General features: G+C 43.8%; 1 protein-coding gene across 5 annotated transcripts in view; it reads left to right on the forward strand.

Annotated features, from left to right (window-relative positions):
- Window positions 1-15,991, forward strand: part of TNS3 (tensin 3) — an 838,360-nt gene that overhangs the window by 361,787 nt on the left and 460,582 nt on the right. For all 5 annotated transcript variants that reach the window (XM_086964904.1, XM_086964903.1, XM_086964909.1 and 2 more), the window contains exon 3: window positions 9,612-9,649. In XM_086964904.1, the coding sequence (XP_086821030.1) occupies window positions 9,612-9,649 (38 nt within the window). The remainder of the gene's footprint in view (window positions 1-9,611; window positions 9,650-15,991) is intronic.

Genomic DNA, 15,991 nt, shown 5'->3' on the forward strand with positions numbered 1-15,991 from the left:
CAGGATGGCATTAAAAAGAATTAGGAAGTTCGGTCCCCAGATTTCAGGATGCTGTCTGAAAAGATCGCCAGGCAATCTATCCAGTCCCGGGGCCTTCCCCATTGCTAATCTCTCCACTGCACCCACCACCTCACCAAGAGTGAATTCCAAACCAGCTGCAGGAGTGGATAAATCATCTAGGGCGGTTTCATCATTGGCAAGTTGCTGAGTCTCTTGGTATAATTTGCCAAAGTGATCTTCCCAGGCAGAGGATGCAATGTTGGGCTCTACTGCCACTTTGGCTTCTCCTGTACCAAAGTTAACCAGGGACCAGAATTTTTTGGGATCCCTGGCTTCCAGTGCTAGGGAGAGCTCCTGCCACCGATTCCAATCCCACTCTGACCTTGCCGAAGCCTGGGCTGCCTTATACTCCCGCCTAAGTTCAGCAACCTTACCCCTGTCTGCACCTGCTTTAATTGAGGCAATTGGCTCTATCTTGGCTTTTTTGCATGAGGAATTGTACCAGGTTGAGGTTCTGGTCTTTTTACGACGTGGAACTACCACAGGGTAAAAAAACCTCACCTAGTGCTCCCACTAGGTTAGCATGGATTTGAGCTAATTTCTCATTAAAATCCGGTAGTCTGGGCAGATTGATTAGATCATCCATTTCTGTGAGCTTGGGAAGTGCTACTTCATAGATTTTACTTATATTTTCTTCTGCACTAATTATTTTCCCCCATTTTACCCTTCGTCTGTTGGAGGTAAGAACCAAATTCCCAGGATCATCAGAAGGATTGGTAGATAGTAACTCACCAACAGGAGCAGGGTGTTCATTTCTAATAAAAGTGCATTATGTTCGCTATCTGTTCTGACCACTATCCTAAAATCCTGAACCTTTGACCACAGAGAAATGTCTACAAAAATGTAGTCCAGCCTCGATTCATGGTCCTTTCTATTAAAGGTACACAATGGAGGGCTGTCGGAAGGAGTACGACCGTTGCAGGCCCTTATCGCATAATTTAAAGTAAGGGACATGATTTGGACTGCAATTGGGGACCAGAATTTGGGGTGAGGGGATAGACATGGTGGGACGCCCCAGTAATCATCTTCAGTAGTAAGGGTGCCCTCCTTTAGGCCTTACAGGGGTTCGAAATGACAGTTAAAATCACCGCCAATCACTATTTTACAGTCACTCGGCAGTTGGCCCAGAAAGGACGAAAGGTCTTCAAGAGTAGGCGATTCCATAGCCACACTAACAGGGCGGGAATATACATTAATATTTGCCAAGTTTATGGCATTTGGCCATTTGAGAAGCACACACTGGATGTCCTGCGAGAATGTAGGTACACTCTCTGCGGAACACCCAATGTGACTGGCTACCCAAACCGCCAGGCCCCCTGAGGGCCTGCCACTCCACCTAGTCTGAATTTCAAAGACTGCAAAGCCCTTTCTACTCAGGGGTTCCCTCGCCCACGTCTCCTGGAAAAGACAGATATCACTACTTCCTACTAGGAGATCCCAGTCCACTGTATGAATTTTGTTTGCAATACCCGCCACATTCCCGTACAGGAACTTCAAAACTTCAATGGAAGTTTTTGGAGCCTGCCCTCTAGTTGTTTCCAGTGTAGTTTCCGCCACAGCGTCCGCCGATGGAAATGCTGGGCGATGTACAGTAATTTCCAAGATGGGCTGCGAATTAGATGTGATGTTAGGGACACACAGGGCTGGAAATATTAGAGTACTGCCGCTTTGGCTCTGGGGTGAAGTGACTACACCCCCCTAGCAGTGGGGGACTTTAATATACTCCCTTGGAAAGGATCCAAGTCTCCAGAGGGAATCACCATTACACCATTTCCCGTCCCCTGACCTACAGATTCACTTTTGATGTTTCCGTTAGATTGTGGGGGAACACCCCTACAGAGTCAATCCACTTCATCAAGGCAAGTGAATCTGTTGGGATGTACATAGTTAACTTGGGCAGGGAAGATGTTGTGCCTAGGCCTGTATCTTGACCCGTCCCCAGCGTAGCCCACCCGTGTCCAGCCATCATCCTTCCTCAAACTTTGGATTCGAACATTAGGATAGAAGTATGAGAGAGGGACCAGCTCAATGGATGTGTTACCTGTATTGCCAAGCCAGTTACAGATATATGTGACAACCTGGGGGCTCCTGAAGCTGACAATTATACAGTCCCCCACACTTTTCTTAGGAGTATACCCAACCCATGGGACCCTTCTAACCATAAGAACCTCTCCTTTTAAGTGCGTTGGTAGGGGCCTATGCATATTTAGCCAACTAATTACCTTATTGCGTAGGGAATCATAAGACTCCATTACGCCGCTTGTGAGCTCGGGTACCCCCATCAGAATCACAGTGTAGCCCACCGCCTCAGGGGGTAAATTAACTGCCTTTCGCCTTGTTTTAGAACCATCCAACCGATTAGGGCCACTATCTATCTCGTTGGATGGTCTCTCCTGACTAGGTAGACTGGCCGGAGCTAATTGCATCGGCCTCCTGGGAATTGGTATCGGGGGCACTGACCTGGGGAGTGGTACAGGTGCAGTTTGAGGCACTGGTACTGCACTGATAGTAGTATTTTCCTCAGGAGGAACTATAGGTATAGTTGGAGCCATGGCCAAGGTGGGTGGGGGAGAATGGGATGCTCCTGCGCTGCACCTCTGAACTGCACGTGTGCTAACTCCCTTCCCAGACTGAACACCATTACTCGCAATTGAACTTTCAAGAGCTATCAGTCTAGATTCAATTGAGTCCAACTTGAGGATTTAGAAGGCTCTTGAGGATATCAGTAAGCGAGGTGATAAGAATTTCTGTGTTGTTAGAGGTAACCCCACCGAAGATAAATGGCTCAGGGGGCACAGGTATAGAGGGAATGGGTGGAGTGCTCGACAATTCCGTTTCATTGCCCATAGCTAATGACTCGGAGGCACTCACATTATCTTCCCGTGTGGGCAGTTTGGGATAGGCTTTGGCCCTTTTAGCATTTTTGGGATTTCTAGATCTTTTCCTTTTCAATTTCAATACAGGATCCACTCTGCACCCCGCATGCTCTAGTGGATTAGGACCCTTTCCCTGGGCCCCAGGCTGTACCAGCTCCACAACAGGGGAGAGCTCCACATCACTGATGATCCGTGGTGTGTCCCTATCCCTCTGCGTGGAAGATGGTGTCCTGAGCTGTTGAAGAACGGACTCTATAGTCTGGTCAATACTATCCATTAAAGACAGGTGGGTAGCATCAAGCAGTAGCGGTGTGCTAGTGTTAGTTACTATACTAGAAGAAGAACACAGACCATTGTTCTCTACACCCTCCTCTGCAGGTTTTTCAAGCACCAGAGGACCAATATTGGCCGCAGAGTTGACTTTGGAGAGGAATTTGTCCATAGTACCTGAAACTGCAGAGGCAGCCTTACTTCTTGATTCCCTCCTGGCCATGATGTATCGTCCTACTTTTGGGCAACTAAGTGGTCAGCGAGTGGGAACGGAGAGACGGGACGTTAGGGAGGTGGCCCGGTCCGGTCTCTACCGTCCTCTAACGGCCTCAAACGGCCCGCCCTTTGCCTGGGCGATGCCCGTATTGTACGTGGTCTTGTAGGCAGTGGGCGGGGGAATCGCTGAGGAGGTGGACGGGGGCTCAGTGGAAGAGTCTCTCCAGGTGCGGCACTCGCCGGCAGGAATCCTGGGACTCGCAGTCCCACCTTGAGTGCCTCCGCCCGCAGAAATGGTAGGTCTGCTTCCCGGTTCCTTGTTGATGGTAAGGCACTCCCAGAAGGTCTCTTACAGTCTCCAGCTGCACTGTCTTGTGTTGTGGGAAAGAAAAGGAAAGTGCTCTATGGTAAAATTGAATAGTGAACGCAAATTAATTTTATTCTGGTGCCGTCCACTTCCAAAACTAAAAGCAATTCAGTGCAACATAGCCAGTAAGTAGACCTAATAGTTACTGGCCTGATGTAATGGTCGACATGTTTCTGCGGTAGTTTAAAGATCTCAAAGTATCTCCCGCTTCTTCAGGACCTAAGTTTTTTGCTACTGCTCCAAAGTGAAGAATGAAAATTATTTGATACAGATGTCACCTGTTCAAACCATGGTAGTCCTCCTCTAAAGTAAGAGGAACGTGCCTCTCCTCGCCTGGCAACAGCTCAGGAAGATAGTGCTCCGCTCTGCCCATCGGAACACTCTGCAGCCATCTGGGCTGTATGGGGAGGTAGTCTATTATGCCATTTGGCACAACATTTCAGTAGAAAATGTGTCTAGGACTATATCTCCTGTTTAGCTGTTCTTTGGGATACTAAAAGATAGTGGACGATAATCCTTTTCAAAGCATGTGCAGCAGAGGTGACTTACAATTAACTAGGAATACCCTAGTTGGGAGAGTTGAGGATTTACCAATAACTTGCATACGCCACTTGTGTGTTAAATCGCACAGCTGTGGAAAGAAGATATCCTTTTGGAAACTAGAAGAGTGATAAAAAAAGCTAGTACCATAGTGATCAAGTAAAACAAATATAGTTGCATTTATCCACGGTATAGATCATGTTTATAAGAATGTGTAGTTATGCACTCTAGTGAGTTAAATTCACATCAAACATGTCTCTGGGTGGGGCCACTAAAATTATGAGATTCTGTGACCATGGTGTTTTCCGCATAATTACGAAATTGCTGCTTTTGCCAGATAATCCTTCATCTGCTGCACAATTTACAAATTTAAAAAAAAAATGTTTTTAGCTCAAATGTATGAAAAATTACTTTAAATTTCTCAATGTGTACCTGTGCTATGGAAGGTCCTTCATAAAATTTGACTTGTCCTTTCAGTTGGTTATTGCTGCATTTGATTGTTAAAAGTACACTAATGAGGTGAAATCTTTGTCCAGACACTGTTTCCATGAGTAAAAATATCAAAATAGTGAAGTGATATACTATGACAGAATGTGTCCCAATTTGCCACTTAATTTGGTTTTACTTGCAGCATAATTTAGTGAACCCTGCCACATAATTTGGACCTGCCCTGCCATATAATTCAAGTGGCCCTACTTTTGAAACCTACACGCCATCCCTTAGCCGATGATTTCTGGCACTAGTAAACCCGGATATATAAATACAGCTTTTTAAATACATAGAAGAGACACTCTCCGGAGACACGCTGTTCTCTTGACATTTGCGTTAATTGTTTGCTTGTGTTCGTGACGATATCATGTAGCAGAGCCGTGCCAAGGTGTTGGCATGAGAAAGTTGCCCTTATTGAAAGCATCTGTGACGCAACAACCATCAGAAGGCCTTTGAATGCTATTGTGTGTTTGCACAAAGTGTAAGGCAAAGACAGCCAAAGAAATGAAAGGTCATGAAACAACAACTAGTCTTTTCGTGTCCCACGCTCTTTGTAGGGGATACGTGTAGGAGTTCTCATATGGTCTTGTGCTGCTTCAATTCTGCCTTTCTGGCCCTAGCATAAACCTGCGTTTCCAAGTGGAAGGGCATTGTTGATGGTCTCCTCCAGAATGGACATTTAGAAAAATACCACTCTATCCGTGAAGACTTGGGTGCCATTGCTCCCCAAAGAGATCTTTTCAGCAAAACCAAGGTGCCTTAAACTATGTTTGTGATCGCATCACAAGTGAGAGTTAGAGTTCAGCAATGTACAAGTTGGGTTTGTGATAATCTATTTCAGGTGATAAGTTGGATACTTCTGCTAAGTATCTCAAAACAATTCAAGTATCTTATTTTAGGGTTGGCTCCTTTCTCTGCTCTAGTTTATGAGGGTGGCCTTGCAAGTGATTAAAGTAGCGTTCAGGTTCCTTGGGAGTAGTATGGCAAGTACAGTAGCACTGCTTTTGTCTCAGATCCACTTTTAATCTTGTAAGTGGAACAGTCAGTATGCCTTATGTGTGGTGATACCATGCGGTAAAGGGTGGGTTAATGCCTGATCTCTTTTGGATTGATCCAAAGCCGTTTATTCATGTCACTTTTTCAAAGGGCTGAAGCACCATAACATTGCACAGCATTCACCAAGCAAATACGTTGTGGCTCTTGTCTTTTCCTAAGTAAACTTTACCTTCTGCTCTTCTCTGAAGGACCTTCTGGTCATAAACTGTACTGGGCCTATCTTTTACAATTCACTTACAATACACTACTATGCCTTTTACAGTTGACTAGCCACTCTTCTGACACTTTTTCAGACACACTTTCTGCAATATGCTAGGCCCATCTCTACACAACGCGAGTGTTAGATCTGACAGCATTAGGGTGGTCTTCCCCAAAACATTTTGCTGTCTCCCGTCCTGAAATACGTTTTTGTTTGCCTTGGGACTCTGCACGCTTTACCACTGCTAACTAGTGCTAAAGTGCTTGTTCTCTCACCCTACAACATGGTACAACCGGCTTACACCTGATTGGCCTATTTAACTTGCTTATAAGTCCATAGTATATGGTACTGCATGTATGTTAGGCCTGTAAATTTAATGCTACTAGTGGACCTGCAGCAGTCCTTGTGCCACCCACTTAAGTAGCCCTTTAAAATATGTTTCAGGCATGCCATTGCAGCCTTTGGTGTAATTTTAAAACTGCCAATTTAACCTACTAAAATGAACTACTAGCCAGGCCTTTACCTTCCTTTTAAAACATATAACCCACCCCTAAGGTCGGTCGTAGACAGCCGATAGGGCAGGGTCATTTCATTTTTAACATAGGACATGTGTTTTTAAGTTTTGCATGTCTTGATGGTGGAAAACTCCCAAATTCATTTTTCACTACTGTACGGCCTACCTCTCCCATAGGATAACATTGGGTACCCTATCACATTTAATATGTGCTAACTTTTGATTGAGAACAGGTTGAAATGTCGTGTTTGGTCTCAAATGACTTATAATTTAAACCCCTCTTTGATCTTTACTTCAGAAAATGCCCCTTTTAGAAAGTTTGCATTTTCATGTCTTAGCCATTTGATGCCTGCAGCCTGTTTCCTGGGTCACATCACAAAATATAGTTGGCCTTTTTGTATTTCTTCCAGACAGTGGCACAAAGGGGGACTAGATGTTGACAGGATAGACCATCCTGCCGGAATGAGAGGGGCGGAGCTGTGCCCAGCGCCACTTATATTTCAGAGGAGCTGCTTCAGCACAGTCACAGAGGAATTCATGTTAGACTTTTGTCACCCCAGACATACTAGGACCAGGGCAGGGAGGAAACAAGTTCCAGAACCATCTATCCGGAAGACTCCTCATGCTTTTTCCACTTCAAAAGTGGTACCAGCTATAACAATAGGATCCCCAGATCCACTTTTTAGTACGGACCGGTGGATACTATAGAAGAAGTACTGCGCTGCTGCTTGAGGCCGGCCTTGCTGTCTGAGAAGGAAGTCTGGACCTGCTCCTTTTATCCCAGGCAGAGTTACTCCAAGGGTCAGGTGACTGACTTCCTATTGTGAGTTACAGTGACACGACAAGCTCCAAAGGCATTGCTACAACTGCCCAGCTGACCTGACCCTGCAACTGCACCTGCCTCTGTTGGAGTGAGTTTCTGAGCCCCCAGAGGTGCCTTCCCAGAGCCTAGGCCCTTGGCTGGCATCAGCAGCGCTACTAGGTGAAGAAAAGGAGAAATCCTAAAGTTTTAGGCTCTTTGCAACAATGAATGGGCCCGTTTGCTCTGAGATCCCGCAACAACAGCCAACGCGAAGCTCCAGTAGACTCGACTCTTTACAATACAGTGACCGCCTGCGATGACCGGCAACACGAGATCTGCACATCGTTCTACCGCATCAAAATGACACAGTGACCACCAACGCAGATCTCCAGCAAAAACCATCCATGACACCTGCCAAAATGCTACAGTGATGACCGTTGTCGACACCCAGTCTGCTCTCCATGTCTCAGGGATGCTCCCCTTGTTCCTCGCTGCCTCCTCCATCATGAACTAGACTCTTCGCACTGGACTGTCAAAAGCTATCTTTTCACCTGGACTAACCTGGTACCTGTATCTGGCTCGCGCTCCATTGTGGTCTGCCTGAACTTGTGACTTTCCCCCGGTTTAGCCAAACCAGATCATCACGAGCAACGCTTTGTGCTCTTGAGCGCTATACATAACTAAAATTTGAAATTGCATCTCTCCTGTTCTACTTATTGGATTTTTGTCATTTAGGTCTAATTTTATTTATTTAATTTTACTCTATATTTCTAAATTGGCATAGGATTTTTCTTATGCTGTATTTTTGCTTTATTACTGTTGGTGTGTTGCATAATTACTTTACACATTGCCTTTAAGTTAAGGCTGACTGCCTTTGTGAGAAGCGATCAGAGGCTTTAAGCATGGGTTAGTTTGCAACATTTGTTGTTCACCCTGACAGGGATGGTGGTTTTTGCTTAAGAAGGGTCATCACCCCCTCAACCAAAAAAAAACAAGTTCTCACAATTAGGCACTCCCTCAACCCAAAATAATTTTTATCTCCTTCTCTTTACTAACCCATGACTTTACCTCCTATTTTATTTCAGTCCCTTCTCTGACACTGAATTGTCTCCCCTACTATATGCTAACCTTAGCTCTGACTCTCACATTGTTCATGCACCATTCAGTTCTCTGGACTAACCTACTTCCTGCATTGTATTATACATATGTCTCACACTGTATAATCCCCACTTCCTACGCAGGACTAGTCCAATCGCTTTGAGCCTCTTCATTTCAGTCCTAGCTCTACCTTTTGGAATGTAGAAGCCCCCCCCTTACATTTTATGCACCACAACACGGTCGTGTCCCTGTCTGCTACGTGGCACTAGCCTGTCGTCCAGCACCATACCAGACCTTCCTTCTACAGGATACCAGATCCTCTTTCTACCATGTACCTACCCCACATGCTACATCGCAAATGTCGACGCTCCAGCACATTTCTGGTCCAACCTCTGTGTCCATAACCCTCATTGATCTGGCCAATCCTGTAATATTGTCTGGGCTACTCTGTTCAAGTTCTAAATCCCACAGTTTTACGACCATTCCAACCACAGTATTCCATTCTCACTTACTACTCTGTTAGCTCCGCCCTCCACATTGCCCGTCCTAACTTCTACTTTGCTCATGTCCAGCTATACACTGCATAATACCCACCGCTTTCTGTTTACTGCCCCTGCTCCCTAATTAGGAATTATTTCACTTTCTAAAGTGCATCAGATGCACTTTCTACTCCAAGTAACATGCAGTTTTCAAGCAAGAACTCAACATTTCATCACTTTGAAGAACTATAATACGAGTGTCTTTGAGTTTGTGCCTGTTGTTTACAGTGCTACGAAGCTGCAAAACTGACAGTAAGCACAACATGAAATCATGTTATCATTATTATTACTACTACTCTTACTCAGAGGGGCTTTTAGTGAGGTGCAGTAGTATGAATAGACATGGAGAAAGTGTTGTCATTTTAGTGAATTAGTTGAGAATTTCTTCTACAGATCAGCCCTACAGTAGCAGTCACCAATATAACTTCAGCTGTTTCATTGTTTTTCTCGGCAACAGAACTTTGCTTTCTTTACCCTTCGACCTGCAGAAAAATGTCCAGTGTTTAATTAATTATTCACTTGATCACGCTGTCCTTGTGTGTTGTGGATTTGCCTGTAATATTTCTTCCCTTTGCTTCCCTCTAGTTTGCAAGTATGCTTGCCACAGGAAATGTGAAGCAAAGGTAAGGGCTTTGAAATCTTGTTCAAGTATATTCATGTTTTTTGTGATAGTCTGTGTTTGAAGTGCATAAAAAAAAATTGAAACTGTGATGCTGCACTCAATGGGGGTGCGAAGTGAGTGAGCGTGGGGTTGTGCTCGAAGTCTTGGCTAAAAAAAAAAACATTCTGTAACTTTTTACCATCTTTCACAATCCAGTAACTACATATAGAAAATGCAGAGCTTCAATAAAAATGAATTGCAAGTTATGTTAATCAGTGGGAAATGCACTATTGTATATTATGAAACCTCTATTAGTAAATGCACTGCACCAGACAACCGCAGAATTGAATCCTAATTGGTGCGGTGGAGAATAGTGACTTGTGTATATTTAGCAATACAAAGTCCCAGTCTGTGTCAGGAAGCACTGTGAGCATGTAAACGATTATTTTAAACTTGCATTACACAAAGTATAAAATAGGCTGCTAAGAAAAAGTGCAAAAAAGTTTACGGTTAAATATGCTTTCAAAATATAGATTTTAGTAATACACAGACTGTACGTAGTTCAAATTTTCAGTACTTTAAAAGCACACACTTCGAAGCCTAGCTGGTAGCTCCCTTAGAATATCTCTCAAAAAGAATGTGTCATCAGGAGGCTTCAAGTGATTCCATCAATTAAGGCTAATACCAGCTCCCAAGCACCCTTTACATTTGCAGATTGACCAGTTGCGTACATATACATTTTTTTCAGGGAAGCAGACATCTTGGCAAGAAGGCTTCCCCTCAGCTCCATTGCACTGGAAACTCCCTGCTTTACACTTCAGCTGAACCATTACAGCTGTTGGACTTAACCATTCCGGATGGTTGTCTTTGCATATAAAGTAGGGGAACAATATTTCTAAAATTAAAAAAGCATGGGCACATCGTGCCCCCTCAGATCCCCCTACTTAGACCATTGGGTAGTCTTGATTTCCAAATGTACTTAGTACTCTGTATGTGGCTAGTGGAAAGGGTCCCATGTATCAAACGTCTGTGACTGCTACAAAGAGAGAACATTTACCAAAATTGTCCTGATATATTGTATGATGAATCCCCTAATGTGCAAAAATATGAACTGGAGCTCGGGGAACTGAGTTCTCTAAAAGGCGAATCAGCTGGATTTTATCACCAACTTTATGTGCAGTCACTTCTATTTCACAACATTTGCACCTCAAAAGGTGTCATGGTGATTTGTTAAAAGGATTTTGTTACAAAAATTAATTGACCTATATATAGGTAGAAAGAATCAATACTTGGGGGGAGGAGGGGATAGAACATTCATGTAATAATAAAATTAACTTTTTGGGGGAAAAAAAGCTTATAATTTATGAAAACAATTAGAATTGTAAAACAAGCATTAACAAAGATAATAGGTCTAACCTAGTAAAAACACATGGTTGTTTCTGATGCTGAATACAACCAGCAATCTCCTCACCCCAAATCAGCATAATTTTGTACAGATACCTGCCGCCATGTTTATGTTGTGACACTGCAGTAGCTCCAAATGTTAATGTCTTTGCATATATCATCAGGCATGTGCAAGTTTCATGATGTGGGGGCTTGTTTTTTTGTTTACTGTTCCAAGATGACAGACGAGCATCTTAAAGTGAGTAATTTAAAAGAAAAAAGTCTGTAAAAGTGCATTTCAGGAAAAGATAGTTCCAGTAGCAAATTGCAGCTCCCAAGCCCTCTTAAAAAGTACAAAGAAAAAGTGATGAAAAAGGGGGCTCAAAGGGCCGGGGAGCATCCCCAATGAGGTGGTTAAAAAGACAAACCGATACCCAAGTGGGATAGAAAGTGGGGAAGCAACTGACCAGCTAGGGAGTTGAAAGCAAGACAAAGAGGGAAGGGTGCTGAGTTTGGAAGGGGTTAAGCAGCACACAACTGATAATATGAAAGACCAAGAAAATACGTACACTAGTGGTACATGCTGAGAACAGAATCTATCTATCTATCCATCCATCCTTCCATCCATCTATATAACTATTCATTCATTCATCCATCACATAATATGCTGGGTGTTAAGAAATATATTACTGCACTAGCAGTGATTTATACCTGGGACTTGACCCAGTTGCAAATAATTTCATGTTTAGTTTAATGATGCATGGGTTCACCCACTTCATCACACATGTCTGTTCATTGACCTAGCTGTGTAATTGCACTCTTTTAAATTTACTTTTGGCCTTGCTTGGTGCACAGCATCCTGCCAATGCTGTATGTCACCACCAAAAGGCATTGCTAAAGTCAATTGGTCCCAAAGGCGAGGCTTTGCCAATGCTTGCTTTCTTGTAGGTGGCTTGAGGAGTTGCTTGCTTGCGTCACCCCTAAACTCCAAAATATATTTCAGTCTTTTTTGGTGTGATCCAACACTTCCACTGGTTCTGACACCGTGCTTGAATATACGCTGCATATACTATTAAAAGGAAGCGCAAACTCGGCATTGCTAATTGGACAGATTGCCCAGATTGTTCGTTCACAAACTAAATACGAAACAATACAGCTGGCCGTTTCTGCCCTATTAGAAAGGAGGGAACACCCATCGGCAGGTCATGTTCTTAAAGCGGTCCGGGCTGTGGTGTCCCAGAGAACACAGCACCCAGCCGGTAAGAGTGACCCAGTCCTGTCTCACCTGGACCAGGGTCCCTGGGAGAGACATTTCCACACGTCCATATTTAACAAAGAACGCGCGAAGGGAGCAGATGGCCCCCATTGAAACTCGTTCCATCGGGCCATCTGTTTTTCAGTTCTTGCTCAGGTGATAACTGAAAGGAATGCGCTGATTACCAATGCATGGCTGGCAGACTTGTGTCCACGCAGCAGTCACCGACTGCTGCCCCCGGGCCAAGGGCAGGGAAGGTATGTCAGGACTGAGATGCCTTGGCAGACCGCGTAGGTCACGCTGCGTGTAATCCGCATCCCTCGAGCCGCACGTCGAATGTTCGTGAGTCTTGCAGCGGTGAGCCTGGTATGGCTCCGGCCGGATGTCCGCCTCAGACTCGGCCTCTGGCGAGCTCAAAGAGAGCCGGGCGAGGACTACCGTTTCCCGCCACAATGCAGTCCCACTCTCTTTCCACTCTTCTCTTTCCCTTCTCCTGGGGCCTACAGATACGTCAACTACCAAGATCAGCCAATCCTGCGGTGATGCCTACTGTAGCCACGAAGGCGCTTGTATCTCACCTGTATTGCCCCTCGCATTACCACTGTACTGTATTATAAAATGTCTTCAATAAAACTCTTTGAAATAAAAAAAATTAAAAAACTGTTAGCTGATTTTCTTGTTGAACTTTTATCTTAATAAACGCCATTCAATGCAGTAACATGTTCTAATGTACTCATTTAAAACACAAAGGATGAAGAAGCAACTTCATGCAACTATTTAAAATTTGGAATGGTCTTTGTCATATATATATATATTTTTTTTACATGTTGTTTATTGTGTGATTTACTTGGCAAATGTTTCAATGTGTTGTGTTTTTTAGAGTCAAGCCAGACTGGCTCGGCTCTGGATTGGCGCATTATTTGAACTTGTCAATTTGCCCACCTCTTGGGTGTTGTACCTAGGAAAGAAGAGTACATGAAAGGTTAGTGTTTGCAGTGGCGGCTGGTGTCAGGGCAGAGTGGCTGGCAGAATACACAAAAAAACGTACCTTACCTTCAGCCAACAGCATTATGCTTTTCTGCTTCTCTGCGGACAGGCTCCCAGAATCCCCTGCGGCCAATCCTGACCCTGCTCTCAGCAGCATGAGACCAGTATCTGGATTGGCCTGAGCACCCTTGATTTGTGCTGACTGGGAGCCGGTGCCTACTGGCGCCAACCTGGCAATGCAGCTCTGGTTGGAGCCCCTTCAGTGCACGGTTTAGCCATCCTGAGATGGCCGGCCAAATCCACATGCCCACTGCAGGCAGTGCATACCACTCCCCCCTCAGTGCCTGTCACCCCCAAGATTTGGCACACTTAAAAGAAAAATGAAACAAAAATAAAATAGGTTTCAAACTCGTTTGATTTTTCAAGTTTTTTAGGGTGCTACCAGGCAGTGGGGTGTTAGGGCGGGGGGTGCTCCTCCGCCACAGCAGAGGAGCTACTGTAGAGCATTCCCCCAGCCGATATCGGTGCAAGCACACTCGCGCTTGTACTTCTGCACTTGCTGAGCTTTGCTTTCAGGCAGGCAGATGAAATTGAGAGCCATACAAATCATCTCCTGCGGGCTTTTTGGTTTATTTAAGCTTCGTGTCCATAACTGAATTATTGTTCTTCCTTCCTCGGCTTCTCGTTCCTTGGCAGTGGGAATGGCTTGTGATGTTGGTACCGGCTACACCGCAGTGGCTGAATTTTGACAGGCCCCATGCTTCGATTTCTAGGAAAACTCTAAGGGCCTGGAAGTGGACATGTAATTCCATATGCAGGGCTCAAAGTGAAAGCTCTGGAACATTTACATTTCTTTGCAGTTGCTTCTCTGTAAGTGTCAGTGTTTAATTCTTACCAGACAAAGTTATCTTTGACAGCTGGAGAGGCATGTTTTCTAAATATTATTAAGTGGTACATGGAGAGAAAAAGCACTGCTTCGGGAAACAGATTGCAGATTCTAAGACCAGCCATTTTATGTATACCAATGTTTTTTTTAGATGGTGATTCTGACGATGCTGCTCACTGTCTGTAGATGGGTTCCCCAGGGTCCCAAGATCTTAAGTGTCGGTGGTGTTCAAGCTGTTTATCGAGGCTCACTGCAAGAATGGTGTGAGAATTTGCAGTGCACCAAGAAAAATAAATTTTTGCTTTCTGGTGCACTCTTCTTATTCTCATTAAACAGCCAGTTTGGAGTCCTTTTTGTTATATTTTTGTTCTCCTCCAGCATATTTGTACAGTATGCAATTTTGGACCCAAACGTTACATAAGCAGTTTGTATGTTAGAAGTCAGGGATGTAAGGAGTCTCTATGGCTAATGTTGACAGTGCTGTCAGTATGTGGACCACTGAATTTCTCTGCGTAAGCACAATCAAAAGGCAAGATTAGCCCCCAGTATCCCACGCTCCTCTTTGAACAGGTTGTCTTGGTTGTCCTCCAATTTAACGAGGATGTGGATACCTTGGCTGGACTGAAAGTGGAAGTAGCCATTGTTATGAAGCCCACATCTGTCCCACCCCTCATGTTCCTTCCCTTGTCCGCAGTACATCTGCATCCTGGAGCTGTCCTTGCTCTGATGCCTGGCATGGGCACAGGATGTAGCATCTGCTGTGTGTGATGGATAAAGAAGGAGAGAAGTGCATGGGCCAGTGGTCAGTCCCCACACCCAGGGCCTGAATTACATATTTGCCCAACAAATACATTCAACAAAGGACCCTCCTCTCTAGATTCGCACCTCGCCTCAAAATGCCACCATACAAGAAAAAAACATGGGTGACAAATCCTCTGTTTAAGCAGCCAAAATAAGGAACTCTTTACACCCAAACATTTGATTCACGGATACCTACCTTATCTTCAGAAGAATAATCAAGAGTTTGCTCTTCCTCATATAACCACCATACTCAAACATAAATATACAGCATATCGCTGTGTATATAAGCATTTATTTGGATCATATATGTGTACCTAAAAATTTGTATTCCTTTATATAAATATGTATAATAATTATGTCTTTAAATATATAGATATTCGTTAGTTCTTCTTAACTAATATACATATTACTCATGATTATATTATTCTAATATTAACATGTATATAGGTCACTGCATAAAGAAGTTCATTTTTATCATAACTATTTACACTTACTTCACTGTTGAATTACATTTAAAAACAACAAATTATAAAAACAAATTAGTTTAAAGTACAGCAACATTTGAAAGTCTGAGTTTATTAAATGCAAGTTACATTTGAATGTATTAATTTTTGTATACATATATACCTTCCATGCACTTATGTCTTTATATTACTTTTCTTCCAATTCCATATCTCCAATGCACTATACCCTATATCTCACCCTATACCTCAGTCAATCTATAATCTACCTCTACTCTGACTCATCCTAAACCCCATTCTTCGACTATGATACCCAACATTACCCCTTCTAGACTCTTATCTCTTCTACCCCTCCTTCTATCATCTCATACCTCTTTTACTATTAAGATCTCCCAAAGAAGCCTTTCTGAACTCCTCTCTGATTCTTCCCCCTCCACCTCCCCTTTACTCATCCCAAAACTTCTCCCACTGCTGCGATCTCCAAATAAACAAGTTTGAGACCCTTCCCTCTTCTATCCATCCATTATCCTTTTGAATCCAACTAACTGCTCAAATAAATTTAATACTTCACTATACTAATTCACCACTAAT

The sequence above is a fragment of the Lissotriton vulgaris genome, chromosome 4_1, assembly GCF_964263255.1.
Source record: "Lissotriton vulgaris chromosome 4_1, aLisVul1.2, whole genome shotgun sequence".
Classification (NCBI taxonomy): Eukaryota; Metazoa; Chordata; class Amphibia; order Caudata; family Salamandridae; genus Lissotriton; species Lissotriton vulgaris.